General features: G+C 31.1%; 3 protein-coding genes across 3 annotated transcripts; 1 reads left to right on the top strand and 2 right to left on the bottom strand.

The window, feature by feature from the left end:
• Positions 1 to 194: 194 nt before the first annotated feature.
• On the bottom strand, positions 195 to 1,721 carry Nd-18 (NADH:ubiquinone oxidoreductase subunit 18). The gene is made up of 3 exons (XM_076779661.1): positions 1,551 to 1,721; positions 1,069 to 1,401; positions 195 to 1,001 (listed from the first exon to the last, which is right to left on the bottom strand). The coding sequence occupies exons 1-3, from the start codon at positions 1,607 to 1,609 to the stop codon at positions 824 to 826; spliced, it is 570 nt and encodes a 189-aa protein (XP_076635776.1). The 5' UTR covers positions 1,610 to 1,721; the 3' UTR covers positions 195 to 823.
• A 235-nt stretch (positions 1,722 to 1,956) lies between these two features.
• Positions 1,957 to 2,917, top strand: Mrps24 (mitochondrial ribosomal protein S24). The gene is made up of 3 exons (XM_076780140.1): positions 1,957 to 2,208; positions 2,290 to 2,467; positions 2,570 to 2,917. Exons 1-3 carry the CDS (start codon positions 2,182 to 2,184, stop codon positions 2,857 to 2,859), a joined length of 495 nt encoding a protein of 164 aa, XP_076636255.1. The 5' UTR covers positions 1,957 to 2,181; the 3' UTR covers positions 2,860 to 2,917.
• Positions 2,918 to 5,029: 2,112 nt separating this feature from the next.
• LOC143348775 (protein SPT2 homolog) lies at positions 5,030 to 15,621 on the bottom strand. Its single transcript, XM_076779374.1, has 7 exons — positions 15,327 to 15,621; positions 15,104 to 15,250; positions 14,902 to 15,031; positions 13,412 to 13,569; positions 6,587 to 7,565; positions 5,252 to 5,467; positions 5,030 to 5,179 (listed from the first exon to the last, which is right to left on the bottom strand). Exons 1-7 carry the CDS (start codon positions 15,378 to 15,380, stop codon positions 5,094 to 5,096), a joined length of 1,770 nt encoding a protein of 589 aa, XP_076635489.1. The 5' UTR covers positions 15,381 to 15,621; the 3' UTR covers positions 5,030 to 5,093.
• Positions 15,622 to 16,095: the final 474 nt, after the last annotated feature.

The following is a 16,095-nucleotide window of genomic DNA, read 5'->3' as shown; positions in this document are numbered from 1 at the left end:
TAAGAAAGGAAAGAGAGAAAAGAGAGAGGCAGCAGAAATATTACATTAATATTGTAATAATTTTCAGATAAGGAAAAAATTAAAAGAGCAGTCAAATGTTCCTTTAACTTGAACTTGTAAATAGTTTAGTAATGCCTGTTAGTCTGCAAGACCGACCGTTTCATCACATACATGTATAAGTGGAAAGTCGGGCATTGTTCTTCCATATTTATCACTTTTATTTATATAAATTTTTCTATAGATTACTATGTTGCAATATTTGTTTTGGAAGTTCGTTGACAGTACTTCAACAAACATACACTTGAATTTCACATATTCTTTAATTAATATTTTTATATCTAAAATGTGCTACTCCTCCAACCTTTAATCCACAATTAGTCAAATGTATTTTCTCGTAATAGCAACAATGCTCGATATAATCTACAAGTTAATACGAGCAGACACTGAATTTTAAAATACACAGTCTAATAAAATCTGATGTTATAATAAAAATACTAATAATAATCATAATAATAAGCAACAGATAAATAATAAGAATGTTAATCCATGTAAGAATGATATTATATAAATATTCCTACAGAATAAATTGAGGAGTTTATTGCAAAAACTGATTTAAACATGGTTGTATTACTATTATACTAATTTTAAAAGGGACTTTTACAGAATTTTCACGTTTATTCTGTAACGTGCCTTTTATACAAGTTTATTTAATGCTCGAAACTTTACATGCAAGAACATTTTTATATACATATATATTTTATTATTATTCAACAATGGATACAGCCATGTACAGAACTAATTTTTTTTTTTAAACCTTTGTCCTTTACTTTGTGGTAACTCTAGTACGCTTATTCCATGCAAAATTGGTACCATAACTACGAGGCTTAGGATTATTCATATTTGGTTTCTGAATATAGTAATTCCAACCCATTTTTTCACAGTGCGCAACAGCTTCTTCTGACGAAGTAAATTCCACCTTGAGATTAGACACAGGATCTCCTCTAAGGATGAAAAGGAATATTAACAAACAGGTAAATACTCGAAAGAGAAATATTTTAGTTTACTTACGTAGAAGTCCATCCCATCAATGGATTCTCCCAACGTTCGCGCGTATCAAAGTCTATCTGCCAAAAATGTGTGTTATTTGTTCCAGATTGCATAGCACTTTTTGCAGGGCAATAAATGCGAACTCTACGGGTTTTTATATGCTCTTCTGGAACACCCGAAGCCACACCAACATTTTCAACCGCAGATACAGTTATGGGAAGCTTTAGAGCTTCCAAGTATGCCACTTTATCTTTGTCTGCTAAAACTTCTTTGGGATCTTTTCGAATTGTTATGGGCACTAAACCTCCTTCCTCTGTTCCTTTGCTCGAAGCCACAAACAGTCTTTTCGTTAATCTATAAACCAAATTGTACAAAAATTGAATTCATTTCTTGAAATATTTTTACAGTGTTTCTCACAAAAGGTTATGTAAAATCATAGAATTGGATTATACGCTACGTAAAAAAGTATCAAAACAAAATCAGACTTACGAAACAGAACTTACCCATAACATTTCCTAACATCACCATTCAAACGTAGACACAGTAACGTACGAAGTGCCATTTTATATGGCAAATCTTAACTAGGTAAATACGTATTCAGAACAGAGGTGCCAGAAGTGCACCGATGGTGCTCTCTCACACTATGCCAGATCACGCATACGTGAGCTCGTAGAGTTTAGGTAACGAACTATTCCACGACAAACTTGGGCGTTTTAGCACCAGAGGGTTTGAGGTCGAAAATAAGCGCCATCTATCGTTAAAAATAACGAACCATTCCACGACAAACTTGGGCGGCTCTCTCGATTCCCACGAGGCGGTCCGAAATTACTTCGGGTAGCTTCGGAGAATCGAGAAAGAGAGCATGCGTCAGTTTGCCTTTGTCGACTTTCCGAAACTCTACGAGCTCACGTACGCGTGATCTGGCATAGTGTGAGAGAGCACCTTCGGTGCACTTCTGGCACCACTGGCTGTGCCTTCTTCTCGTGGAAGGATGATACTAGATTTCTTTTAGCAGCCTGTGCTGTAACATATATGTCCCCTGCTTGTTTTCTAATTTAAGTGGTATTTCACTTCAAATTATCGACAAATTAAGATACAATTTTGATTTTGTTATTCTATTTAAAACTGAAAATAATGAGTTTGATGACTTGTATGCGTTCTGTAAATATGCTGTACTAAACGAAACCTAATTATAACATAACCTCAACATTGGTTCAAGTTAAAAATATTGTCTCTTTTTAGATAGGAATTAATCAGAATACTTTATCAAAGAGGTATGTACACGTTAGTGCAGTATGCAATAAAACGCAAGCTGGACGTTATAGGCCTAAACCAAACAAACGTCAATACCTGACATATGAAATGGCAAATCCTCCTCATTATATTGCTGCTAGAAAGTCTTGGAATTCTTGGAATACGTGTACGTAAATTAAAATGCAAAATGTGTACCTCTTTAAATTGTACATTTGCAAGACAAGATACGTATACATTTGCTATTTTATAAATATATTATTTATTGCAGCAAATGTAAAAGATGGTAACAGACCATCAGAGACTGCTGTGGAAGACATGTTTATAAGAAATTTTGTGAATGGAACATGGCATGATCTGTTTGTAAGCGAAGTCATTATTAAACGACAGCATAATATAATTAGAATTGCTGGAGTTGTTAGACGTAGGATTTCGCCTATACAAATGTATTTTTTATTGGGTTATACCGAACAGCTCTTAAGTTATTGGCTACATTGTCCAGTCAAACTGGAGTTTCTAACTGCAGTTTCAAACACAACTACTTTATATAAAGTAATATAACTAATTTTAAATAAAAGCAATTATGTTATAGAAATAAACGTTAAAAATTAATTTATAATTAACCTATGGTCTCTGAAGTTTTTGCACGTCTAAGTAAATCACTGAGAGAAAGCATGTGATATTTGTTTGTTTGGGAACATCTTCAACATCGCGGTTGTATTTATTTATTTATTTATAATAAATTGCCTTTCAAATTTGAAGGTTGCTTACAAACAGTATTTTAAATATGCAGGGTGTTCGGCTACCTCTGGGAAAAATTTTAATGGGGGATTATAGAGACCAAAATAAAACGAAAATCAAGAATACCAATTTGTTGATGGAGACTTCGTTAAACAGTTATTAACGTTTAAAGTTCCGCCAGTACTGATTTTTTTTCTCGAAAATGCGTAGGATTTCGGGGGTATGTCCATTCACCAAAAATGATTGTAATTGACCCTCGCAATCGAAAATAATTTTTTCAGAATGATTTGAGTTTTTTTTTTCGTCGAAAAATTTCACACCTCGAATTTTTTTCTAGAAAGTGGGTAGGATTTCGGGGGTATGTGTATTCACCAAAAATGATTGCATTTGACCCCCGCAACCGAAAATAATTTTTTCAGAATTAATTAAAAATTTTTTTTTCTTCGAAAAATTTAGGCACCTACCCCCTGTCGATTTTTCTTAAAAATTCCTTTTTCATTTTTAGTAATTTTGTTTGACGCCCTACAGAAAAGTTGTCTAATACTTTTTTGTAGGTACTCATGAGCTCTACTTCAGAAAAAAGTTTCATTGAAATATATTCACTATTGTAGGAGTTATGGCTGTTTGAAAATTGGACCGTTTTTGTGGGGTTTTTCTCATTTTGCGGGGTCAAGGACCAACTTTTCGAATATTTTTACGATTTGTACATATTCTCCACCAAAATACGCGTAGTTTGCTTTTTTAAACATTAAAATCGTCCAATCCGTTCAGAAGTTATGACGTTTTAAAGATTCGCATGAAAATTCGGGCAGACATTTCTGGCCAGAAATTATATTTTCGGTAAGGAATTTTTTTCTCGAAACTGAGTAGGATTTCGGGGGTATGTCTGTTGACCAAAAATGCTTGCAATTGACCCCTGCAACTAAAAATAATTTTTCCAAGACGATTCGAAAGTCTTTTTTTTCACCCAAAACTTTCAGCACTTACTCGAATTTTTTTCTCGAAAGTGGGTAGGATTTCAGAAGTATGTGTATTCATCAAAAATGATTGTAATTGACCCCCACAACCGAAAATAATTTTTCTAGAACGATTTGAAATTTTTGAATTTAATTGTTAATAACTTTTTAACGAAGCCTCCATCAACAAATTGGTATTATTGATTTTCGTCTTATTTTGGCCTCTAGAATCCTCTATTAAAATTTTTTCTAGGGGTGGCCGAACATCCTGTATACATTTGATGCACTTTATTCACTTAAATCTTAGGGGTCCACGAAAAACAAATTATTTAAAGAGGGTTTGTGGTATATAATTCGATATCTGCAATGTAAAGTATTTCAAATTTCATTTGCATCAACTTTTTAAATATGTATATATCTATTATTCTAAAAACAACTTTCGTCTGAAATTAACACGTTTTCTAGAAAGTATAGTTTACATTGCAATTTGTTTCATTACTATTTGACGAGGTATTCCACATAAACTCATTAATAAATAATTACGAATAAGGGCAATATTAATATTAATTCTTAATTGCCAAATTAGAGACAGTACAAATAATTTCGGGACATTACATTGTGTCATTCCATAACTTTTTTCTATAAGATATATTTTTCTTGTCTTACAGAGAAAAGTTTAAAGAATATGATAGTATTTTTTCTAAAATTTTAAAGATTCGACCTCAAACCTGCATTTAAAAAATAAAAATTTATTTATAATTTACATGTTGCAAAATTGATTTTCCATTCAGAACAACATTTACTTAGAAAAGTCAATCTTTTACAAATTAAACTGAAAAAAAACATGTCAATACAATAAACAGTTTCAGAGATAAAAATTCCTACACGAGAATAACTCATTTTCACGAAAGTTATAAATTTCAGAGGTCTGTATTTTTTAAACAAATTTGAAACCAGTAAAATGATTTAAAAAGTGATCGATTTAGCGTGGAATACCAATTCCAAAATGTCGGAAAAAATAACATTTTTAGACATAATATATAATAGTTTATTAAGTAAAATTTAATAAAAATTTCCAAACGATATAATTCATATAGTTCAGTTTTTCATTTTCTTTTTCAATAATGCTTTTCGTTTTTTTTCCATAGCTTCCATGCGCATATCTTCTAAATCTTCCATAATACCTAAAAATATATTTTACTCAAATATTTATACAAAAATAAATTTAATTGCGTATGCCACTTTTCTGGTGTTACCTATTTTAGTAGATACATATTCTTCTTTAAGTTGTTGTGCAAAACTACTTTCCATGGCTGCATCGTCTTCGTTATTTACATATTTATATTTATTTTTATCATAACCAAAAATTTCACTTATGTATTTACTATAGTCTTCGGCTTCCTCCTCTACACCATCATCAATAAAATCGTCAAGTTCAGAGTCGTATTCATCTTCACCTTCATGTATGCGGCCTATAAATTTTATTATAAATTTATTAAAGACGCTATTGTATTAAATAATAATTTGTTATTTCTATTAAAATATTAATACAAAGTTATCGGATCCCGCGGAAATTTCAATCGTTTTCTTTGAATCAGATACATTTCAAAGATTAATGGTCATTTCTCGTTATCCTAGTTTACCAAGCGTTTACGCATCAACATTTTCTTCAGTTACATAATTGTGCACATTATTAAAACTAATCCGTTTTGTAAGTGATATAGAATGTCTTAAACATAGTGTCTATGAAAGTGAAAGTTTGCTTTGCTTTGCTTTACGAATTTAAACTTGGTCAAAAAGCAATGGAAGTAGCCTGAAATATGCATAAATAAATAAATAGTTATTCTACACTGCCACAACAAGATGAAAAAGAACAAAGAAAACTGTCTGCTTTTGTCAATCAAAAAGTTTGAATCTAATATAAAGGTTTAGAAAATACAGTATCTGATTTCTTTCTAATGAAAATATACAAATTCTACAGAAATGGTATTTATAATCTTAAATACATGTCGTAGACGAAGAGGCGTGTAATTTATACCGTTACTAAATATCAATTAAGGTAATAAGAGTACACAAAAAAATGTTTTTCTTTGTCATAAGATATCCAGTTCAAAGGGTATCATAACTTTGGAGATACTAATCGATAGATTTGTCGAAAAAACTTCTTTTTGTCATGTTTCAACCTGGTACCCCTACTAAGAGGGTAGTTACAGAGTGAAACGTAATTTATAATTTAAGTTCAATATCTTTTGTTTTATTAAATAGAAATTTATTTACAAAATCAGGGATATTTTGTCCTATCGAATTCGTGTCTGTGAATTTTTTCAGAATGATCTGCTTAATAATTCAATAATTTAAAAAATTTTTTTAAATTTTTAAATTAATTTTAAAAATATTACTCTATATTTTTACAGTCCGAGTGTCTTATTATGAAGTAAATCCATAAGAAAGGAAGGCGTTTCGTCGAGTTTAATTAAGATCTTTGGTACTTCTAAACTATGGAATCTTTAAAGAGTGCATTATTAAAAGGTGGTTCACAAGAACATTAACATTAGTGAAGTATGTAATAAATAGAATATCGAAATACTCACGTTTATGAGCGATCGGTTTCTTGTGTTCTTTTGAAGGAAGTGCGTGTTTAGATCTCATGAGTTTCAGATCTGTCTGTGGTAACTGTTTCATAACTTTATTATCAGTCGTACGGAGTGTGCATTTTGCTGTACTTGGCGCTAGAGATTCTTTTTGCTTGCAACCTTTCGATGTACCTTGTTTTTCTGGAATTTTCAATTTCGACGTCCACTTCTCTGGTTTCACATTTTTTATATCCGCAATCTTACTTTTACTTAGTTGTAATTTTTTTTTTTCTTCTTCAATAGATCGTCGCATTTCCTCTAATTTTCTCTTCTCTGTCTCTAATTTTCTACGTTCTTCCAAAAGTATATCTTTTTCCGATGTTTTTGAAATATTGGGTTTATTTACATTGGACTTACTCTCGTTAGGTTTCTCAATGTGCCTTTTAGGAAGCAAAGGTTGTGTTCCAGTTGATGTTTTAACAGAAGTTTTATTTAAAGGGGAGAGGTCCGTTAACTTTTCAGATGACTTAGATATTTTATTGATATTGTTGGCAGTACTACGACATTCTTGCGTTTTATTTGTTTTACTAGGTACAGCATTTCCTCCTTCTTTATTGTTTACACTACCGTCTTTACTTCGTTGTTCCTTTTTTTCTCGCCATTCTTTTTCTTTTGCATACTCTTTCATCTGCTTTTTCGTCATTAACCTTTCTGGTATTTCAGCTTTTGGTTTAATATCGATTACAATTGGTTCATGTTGTTTTTTTTCCGCAATTTTTAACAGTTCATTAAAATCCATTACCGGAGGCGGAGGTCTTCTTTTATGTTTGGGCTTTTCCTCTTGTTCCACTTTCTCATCTCCAATACTTCTATCAGCTTTTTCTGCTTTTTCTTCTGTTTCTTCAGTTTCCGTTTCCTTTGTATTGGACTTCCTTTTTCGTCGATGTCCCAAAGCTTCTTCCACTTCTTGTTGTTTTAAGGCTTGTTTAACTCTATCCTAAAGTTGTAGTTAATTATTTTGAAAAGAAAAAGAAAAAAAACAGTAATTTTCTTGTACTATAACAACAACAATAATATTGATAAAAGAAATATATTAATAGATATTTGGTAAATTCAATTTTTTAAATATTGTTAGTTTTGAACCAATTTTCTTCTGCCGTATGCGACGATACAATTCGACTCCACAGCATTAACATTTTTATACGAATCTCTCACTAATTGAAGGTAGAAGCATTTTAACTAAATAATTCTCGATTGATAGCGACTGTATAAGTATACATAAGTATACATTTTTCATGCTTATTCAAATCTGTGTTACGCTCCACAATAATTACTTACACAATAGTAAAATATACTGTTAATACATAGATTTTTTAATATAATAGTTGTTAAATTGTTTACGAAGTTACGCTATGTTAGAAGTTTAAAAAAGTTTGAGAAAGAATTATGAAAGTTCAGCAATACATTGATCTACGAATTTGATGTTTTTCATGGACAAATAAATAGAAATAATTGCGCACATTTGACTAATGCGAAGAAATAAATACGAGCAACGTATTTATATGGAACTGATAAACTGCCTATGCTATGATAATTGTTCTTTGAAAGTATCTAGCTAATCTGAGTAAAAAAAACAACTGAAGCAAGTGGCACATTGATCAATCATAATCACAGACTGTATTTCGTATATGAAGTTATCAAGCATTGGTTAGACATACAGTTGTGGATAAAATTGAATGGTCAAATAATGTAAATAGTTGTCAATGAGGTTTAATCAAAATTGTATACTACTATTATGTAGGTACTTATGGTACATAGATTATTTAGCGAATAATTAAAATTAATGTTTATATTTTCGTAATGATATGTGCCATATTAATTAAGTACCCCGCCCTAGTCGCCGGTTCTGAACCCAACTGAACACATTTGGGCCAAATTAAGCAATAGAATAAAAATACATAATATGACAGGTGTAAAATCCTTAAAAATGTTTAATCCAAAACCCTTAATTTTGTCAATACCCAAAAAATTACACGCAGTTACTGGTGCTCAGGATGAACCCACAAAATATTAACATTAAGTTCACTTTTTTTAATGATTTTATATAACTATAACAACTGTATGTATATTTTTGTGACATTGTATTTTGTATTTTTTTACGTTCTCTTATTAAGAAATTGAATAAATAGCATTATTTTTGTAACAGTTAAAGTTCTTTGATACTTAGCACAATACAGGGTGAGTTACACCATTAAGATGGGTTATATCTCGATTTTGGTAAAAAATAAAAGAAAGCTCAAGAGGGAAACTATGCACCTGAAAAATACAAGTACATTTTTTTTTAATGGAATCACATTTTCTTTACTCGTATCGACTCTTCAAAAAGTACTACTAGTAGGGCACCACGTGTACTTACTTTGTTAAAGATGTTCGACTGTTCTGTTTTTGCATTGCATGTAACTACTTCATACATAGTGTCTTTATATTTTTCATAACAGAACTAATGTAGTCACTGTTTGTTTGAACAACGTAGTTTAATTCATTCTTTTGAGTCTTCCACAGAAACAAACGGACGTGAATGCACTTAATCTCTAAGATAACCCCATCCAAAAAAAATCCAAAGGATTCAGAGGTCCAGAGACCGTGTTATGGTGTTTTACCGTATGCTCTAAACCATCTGTTAGAATTAGTTCGTCGTACGTAATTGGACACGATAGGCCGCTGACGAGTTGGGTGGGGCCCATCCATCATGAATGAAGGCAGGTGGCATAAATTCCAAAAAATGCAGATATCTTTCACCATTTAGTACGTTATCTGTGAAGAAATACGAACCAATAATAGTAGCATCTAAAATGCCACACCATTAATACTGAAACGCATTTCTTCGAAGTCGTGAGTTTTCTGTAGGCCATGTATGTTCATTATGTCTACTGAACATTCCATTATTTGTAAATGTACCTTCATCAGTACATAACATTTTAAGAAGAAAACTTCTAACTCTTTTACTTCGTGTAAAAAAATAATATTGAAAGAATCGCATTCGGCGAGTTTCATTTTCTGGGTGGAATTCGATAGGAAAATAATATACATAAAATTTTTGCAATTTTAAATTTTTCGAAGAGAATTTCAATTACTTGGTCGTCTCATTCTTTCGCTATTTTCTCTGTTGAAGTTTGCGAATTAAACTCAACGCGAGTCAGTACACATGATTATAATTATTTGTAACAGATATCGATGGACTACTCTTAGGATTCAAAACAGTTCCATACTCACGTAAATACAATACGAGTAAAAAAATGCGATTCAGATTCCACACTTACAGTTACAGAACGGATAGATATTATCTGTTTAGCAATTTATGTTTATTTTGATTAAGGGGTCATACTCGGTCAGAAGCTTGGAAAAATTCGGTTTTTAGTTTTTGATATTTTCGGTAAATATGATGTCTCGATAATATTCAACTAAAATTGACGGAGATATCTACTTATAGGCGTTTAAAGTATATGTTCTGCTCGAGCATTTGAAGCAGATGTAGAGGGGTAGCTGCACGCGGGACAAAAATGGCCACCTTTAATCTGCTTAGTAATGTATTAAGTACCATTAGGATATACCTTACTGGGTGAGAGTAAAAGGTAATGTACATTTTAAGTGGTGACTAATTTTCGAGTTTAGGTAAACAAAATTCTGAGATTATTAAACTAACAGTTTTAATATGGCAGTGGATACTGAGACGCTGACATTCGTTTGTAGAACAATCTTTTGATTTCGAAGCCAATATGAATCGTCAAAAACGTTATAGAGACTTAAGAAAGTCGGAAAATCTTCGGAAATCAAAATAAAAAAAAGAAAACGGAAACCTTTTAATCCTAAAAGCGCTGAGGGTGACGAAAGTAGTTTTAGTGCGTCGATGAAAAAATAAAGTAACTAAAGCAGTGGTTCTCAAACTTATTTGGCCTACCGCCCCCTTTCCAGAAAAAATATTATTCAGCACCCCCTGGAAATTAATTTTTTAAAAATTTGAGTAGCAATTAAACAGAAAGATATATGTATTAATGTTTCTACCTTTTTCGTAAAATATAGTAAAGAAAGGTGTAAATTAGAAACATTGAAGTTTGAAATTATGAAACTATTTATTGAACTCAGAATAGAAAGGTAATACAAAAAAAATTAAAACATTCGAAATCATCTTATTGAGAAGGATGAACCTGGTATGCTACTACCAATTTAGTCATTCTTGGCTCTATTTTCGTCAGCAGTAATCTTAAATCACCGCGATTGACTATTTGTAATCGGTTTCTTTTTTTTGTTAATAAATTGGTTACCGCACTGAATCCACGTTCCACTAAATATTCATCGTCCCCAAATGCACCTGTGGCCATCACCGCCCCCCTGGATCGCTGCAGCGCCCACCAGGGGGCGGTAGCGCCCACTTTGGGAATCACTGAACTAAAGCGTATTAAAATATACACTTTTACGTGTACCAATCCGTTTTCAGAACAAGAAATCCCAAAAATAACGCTTTTTCCGACAGAGTATGACCTTTTAATATAACAATATGAATATATGTTTATCAATTAAAAGAAAAAAACGGATTTTAATGTAACTGAGAACATGACGAGTCTCGAAAAAAATATTCATCTATTGCTACAAAAATGCGTATTTTGCATTTTATACACTATTATACCGTTCAAATTTCCTTGTAGAGATTCTTTTATATTTTTTACCAAATTCGAGATATAAACCGTACTCATTGCGTAACTCATCCTGTGTATGGGATCCTGTTACAAAGTGTATACAAAGAGAAGATTTCAAAGTTCACAACGCTTAGTATGTATACTAATATTTAAGAAATTTGAAGAAGTATGACAAATTAGCAAAAAGAACTTTGGAACAGAAATTAGAAACAAACACGTTCGAAAGTTAGTTTAGAATATTCGTGAAAAACTATCAGAATTTATTAATGAAATAGTTAAAAAAAATTGCTATCGCATGAAAACAATTATAGATTTCTTAAATTAACTGTAATATTCTTAGGTAAAACTTTTCTTTCCGAAAATTTTCATTTAAAATCTGCAATATTTTTTATATTTACTATAATATACGTTATCGTTCAAAAGTTTGAAAGTAGCTATATTTTGTAATAAAACACGGCGTTTCTTTGTTAATAAATTGTCAATAACCGCTTACAAAAACTTTTTTTTTAACGATTAAAAATTTGTTTTACAAGCGGTTACTTTCAATGTATTATCGAAGGAATACAGTGTTTTATTAAAAAATATGACTACTTTCAAACTTTTTGACGGTAGTGTAAACGGAAAATAACTAATCGTGAAGACACATTATGCACTCACTCCCTAGATACAAAATAATTATGTATTTCGTACCATATAAGAAACAGAATTTACTTCTTCATAGTCAGAACTAAATAAGTTTATTGTTAAAAATAATGATGATAGTATTAATATGCAACGATTGATATTCAATATTTCATAACGTTTTTCTACACAGGGTGTTCGGCCACCCCTGGGAAAAATTTTAATGGAAGATTCTAGAGGCCACAATAAGACGAAAATTGAGAATATCAATTTCTTAACTGAAGCTTCATTAAAAAGTTATTAAAAAATTAAATTACAAAATTTCAAATTTCTTTTTCGTTCTAGAAAAATTATATTTGGTTGCGAGGGTTAATTACAATCATTTTTGGTGAATACACATACCCCTGAAATTCTACCCATTTTCGAGAAAAAAATTCGAGTAGGTACTGAAATTTTTAAAAAATTATATTTAGTTACAGGGGTCAATTACAAGCATTTTTGGTCATTACACATACCCCCAAAATCCTACGCACTTTCGAGAAAAAAATTCCTTACCGAAAATGTAATGTCTGACCATACCATTGATATGTTTCACTGAAATTTCATGCGTATCTTTAAAACGTCATAACTCGTGAACGGATTGGACGATTTTAATGTTTAAAAAAGCAAACTACGCGTATTTTGGTGGAGAATATGTACAAATCGCAAAAATATCCGAAAACTTGATCCTTGACCCCGTAAAATTTGAAAAACCCCATAAAAGTGGTCCAATTTTCAAACAGTCATAACTCTTGCGAATAGTGAATATATTGCAATGAAACTTTTTTCCGAAGCAGAGTCCATGGGTACCTACAAAAAAGTACTAAACAACTTTTCCATACAGCGTCAACCAAATTTATTAAAAATCAAAAATGAATTTTTAAGAAAAATCGACAGGGGGTAGGTGCCTAAATTTTTCGGCGAAAAAAAAATTCAAATCGTTCTGTTTAGAAAACTAAACAGAAATTCCTCAAATATGAAAGCCTACTATGAAATGCGCTACAAAGCTTTTTGCTACACAAATTATATGTATACTACAATTTGCATCTATTGGCAATCTTAAAGCGACTTCCGCATCTTAGACTTCTTCTCATTAGTAATATATAAAGTTATGATTTTATTGGTGTATAGTAAACCAGTAACATTATATAAGTCTTACAACTATGAGAATATGAAGATTCTATTGGACCCAAGATAAAAGAAGGCTTTGAAACTCCATGTCATTTAGAAAAACAGTGCCATAAGTAAGATGTATGCAAATACGAATTAAAATACGGTGGTACATTTTATACATAGGCGAGTTGTAGCAGAATATATACATTATATAATCTAAAAGGTAAACAAAGATTCCAGAAGAATAAACAAATTTAAAGAAAAGTCATGTCCAAAGAATAGAAAAATGGATATTAAAAGAGACGTTTGCTATTAAGGAAAATGAAGCACATACGTGGTGTGTGTCTAGAAACTAAAATATAAACATATTTGTTACCTTTGTAGATGCAATATCTTTTATTGTCCTCTTCCCATAGTCACTAAAAATTGGTTTTTCTGAAGGTGCACTATTATACTTATTCATTAATTGGTTATAAAACGCAGAAGCTTCTTGTGAAACATAACCATAATCATCTTCATCAGGTTGCGATGGTCCTAAAAAGAACAATATTATTTAGATCATTCGTCAATAATAGAGCAATGCCTAATAGTTCGTTCCTAAAATATTATGGTCCTATTTATGACAAAGGGCACTTTACTTGGTGGTAGGAAAGGAAGGGGGTATGTAATTTACAGTATGTACAATACATATTTATTTTAAATTGATTTAATAGTACAAAATTATACTTGGACTTCAATTGTACCATTAAAAAAAAAAAAAACATTAAGACTATATTTGACATTATACACATTTAAATGACTTTTTATAATCCGTCTTAAAAATAAGTCTAAAATATAGAATAACAATTTTTTATGTGAGGCTTTGTTTTCGAGAAAATCGACTTTGAATTTTCGTCGGGTATGCGTGCATTTAACCATGTCTCGTTATAGCGAATCTCGCTATAGATGATTGTCTCGATGGGTATTATTGCAATTTAAGTTTGTTTTTATCGTAACGGAAAATTAAAAACACGGAGGTCGAGTTTTATGGGGACGGTTCTGGTCGTGAAAATTCTTAATTGCCTAAAAATGCGACAGTCGCTACGACCTTTCTCCGTCTATTTGTGTTGGGTCTCAGTGTTTAGCGGTAAAGGTAAGACAGTAAGCTGATAAGTACAGTAAACAATTCCGTGACACTGGAAGTGTTTATCAACATAAACTTCAATCGAGACAACGATCTACAGCGAGATCCGTTATAACAAGATAATATCTTATTGATCATATTATGATCAAGTGTACGCGTACCTGGCGAAAATTCAAAGCCGATTTTCTCGAAAATGAAGCCTCATATGAAAAATTTTTATTCTATATTTTAGACTTATTTTTTCATGTAGAATCACCCCCTTTTCGCTTGTACCACCAGTTACTGAACACCTTGTATATCATGTTATATTGTGCTTCTTACAACAAAAAGTTGAATAATTTAATGGTAAAATATGACAGGTATAAATAAAAGAATTACGTTTTATAACAATATGTATAATGCACATATAATATTAAATACATTCATTAAACACAATTGTATGTTTTCTTGTTTCTACGTAAGTGCATATTTAACAAATTTATCCTGTATCTACTTCGAATATATCTACTGTGTGAACTCTGCATATTGTTACTACATAAAGTTCTATAATTTACTTATATTTTACATACACTTCATGTTACTTTTACACAAAATATAAATTATGATAAATGCCTCGATAATGCACGAACATGTCCCATATTTATTAAATATATTTTTAATAATATTTACAAAAATGTGAAAGAATAGTACTCACATAATTTTTCAACAGAATAAAACAATATTTTAATTACATAATATCATACCTGCCATTGTAATAGCTGTATTCTCATTATCAATTGCATCTTCTAGTACAGACTTGTTTGCTGCCTTACATACTTTCAAATGTTTATTTATACGACTTTGTGCTCTGTGATCGCGTAATGCTAATAAATTCTAAAAGCGAAAAATTATAATAATAAAAAACTTGTATATTTATATGTACAATAGAAACAAGCCGTATTGTACCTCTCTTTTCTTCTTTTCTTCTAAAACTTTCTGTTTTTCTTCTTCTTCTTTACGGGCTAGAAATTTTTTTATATTCTCAGAAAGTGCCTTAGCCTGTTTGGTTGACTTTTTGGGTGGAGCGAATTTTGTTTGATAGCAAGCAGTTGACTACAAGATATGGAAGACAACTTCGATAAAATAATATGCTTTTTAAGTATTTATTACAATAAAAAAATATAGTAACCTGCTTGGAATTTTCATTTTTTTGTGCTACGCTCAGCAAAGTGCCAAAATCCATTTTTGCGAAGAGATAAGAAATACGCTAAATATCACGACGTATCTCTCAAATTCACGTACCGAGGTAACATTTTATTATTCAATGACAACTGTTTATAAGTAAATCATTATATTTTTAAACACCTTTAACGTCAAATACAATATTTAGGTATCCTGCGTTAAATTATTCACATAAATATTTTACACGTTTACAAGAGGTAGACAATTCTCCGAGTCAGTCACTGATCTCAATATATATACACATAGAGTTAGAGGACTTCAAGTCAGATTTCAGAAGTCATATGCTCGTCCAATGTGGCTCCCTCTGGTACTATTTTTCATACGAACGCGCGAATTTGATCAGATTTAAACCGTTTTCATCTCGATTAAAACAGCCAAGCACAAATTACGATACAGAAATATTATTATACCAACATATCCTAGCTATTTATAAATAAATAGTTTCTGATTTAAGCTGACTTTGATAATTATTTTATGTATTCAGAAAGAAAAAGAATAAAATTTGTTCGTTTTGTTAGAAGAGCAGAAATTCTTTGTACGCACTCTAGCGTAAGAAATTGGAAGTTATGACGTTTTAAAAATACGCGTGAAATTTTGGAGTGAATTTTTTTCTCGAAAATGGTTAGGATTTCGAGGGTATGCCTATTGACCAAAAATAATTGTAATTAACCCCTGTAATCGAAAATAATTTTTCCAGAGTGATTTGATACTTTTCA

Source organism: Colletes latitarsis, chromosome 2, assembly GCF_051014445.1.
Source record: "Colletes latitarsis isolate SP2378_abdomen chromosome 2, iyColLati1, whole genome shotgun sequence".
NCBI lineage: Eukaryota > Metazoa > Arthropoda > Insecta > Hymenoptera > Colletidae > Colletes > Colletes latitarsis.
This window is presented reverse-complemented; position numbering and strand designations above follow the sequence as displayed.

Excerpts from the sequence above, each read along its gene's own strand:
- LOC143348775 (XM_076779374.1), bottom strand. The coding sequence starts at position 15,380 with ATGGATTTTGGCACTTTGCTGAGCGTAGCACAAAAAAATGAAAATTCC. Across the intron at positions 15,032-15,103 it reads AAGAAAAGAAGAAAAGAGAG|AATTTATTAGCATTACGCGA; the intron begins GTACAATACGGC and ends TTTCGCTTTTAG. Across the intron at positions 5,180-5,251 it reads ATATGTATCTACTAAAATAG|GTATTATGGAAGATTTAGAA; the intron begins GTAACACCAGAA and ends ATATATTTTTAG.
- Mrps24 (XM_076780140.1), top strand. The coding sequence starts at position 2,182 with ATGAGTTTGATGACTTGTATGCGTTCT. Across the intron at positions 2,209-2,289 it reads TGATGACTTGTATGCGTTCT|ATAGGAATTAATCAGAATAC; the intron begins GTAAATATGCTG and ends GTCTCTTTTTAG. Across the intron at positions 2,468-2,569 it reads TTGGAATTCTTGGAATACGT|CAAATGTAAAAGATGGTAAC; the intron begins GTACGTAAATTA and ends TATTTATTGCAG.
- Nd-18 (XM_076779661.1), bottom strand. The coding sequence starts at position 1,609 with ATGGCACTTCGTACGTTACTGTGTCTACGTTTGAATGGTGATGTTAGG. Across the intron at positions 1,402-1,550 it reads GATGTTAGGAAATGTTATGG|ATTAACGAAAAGACTGTTTG; the intron begins GTAAGTTCTGTT and ends TTTGGTTTATAG. Across the intron at positions 1,002-1,068 it reads TTGATGGGATGGACTTCTAC|AGGAGATCCTGTGTCTAATC; the intron begins GTAAGTAAACTA and ends TTTCATCCTTAG.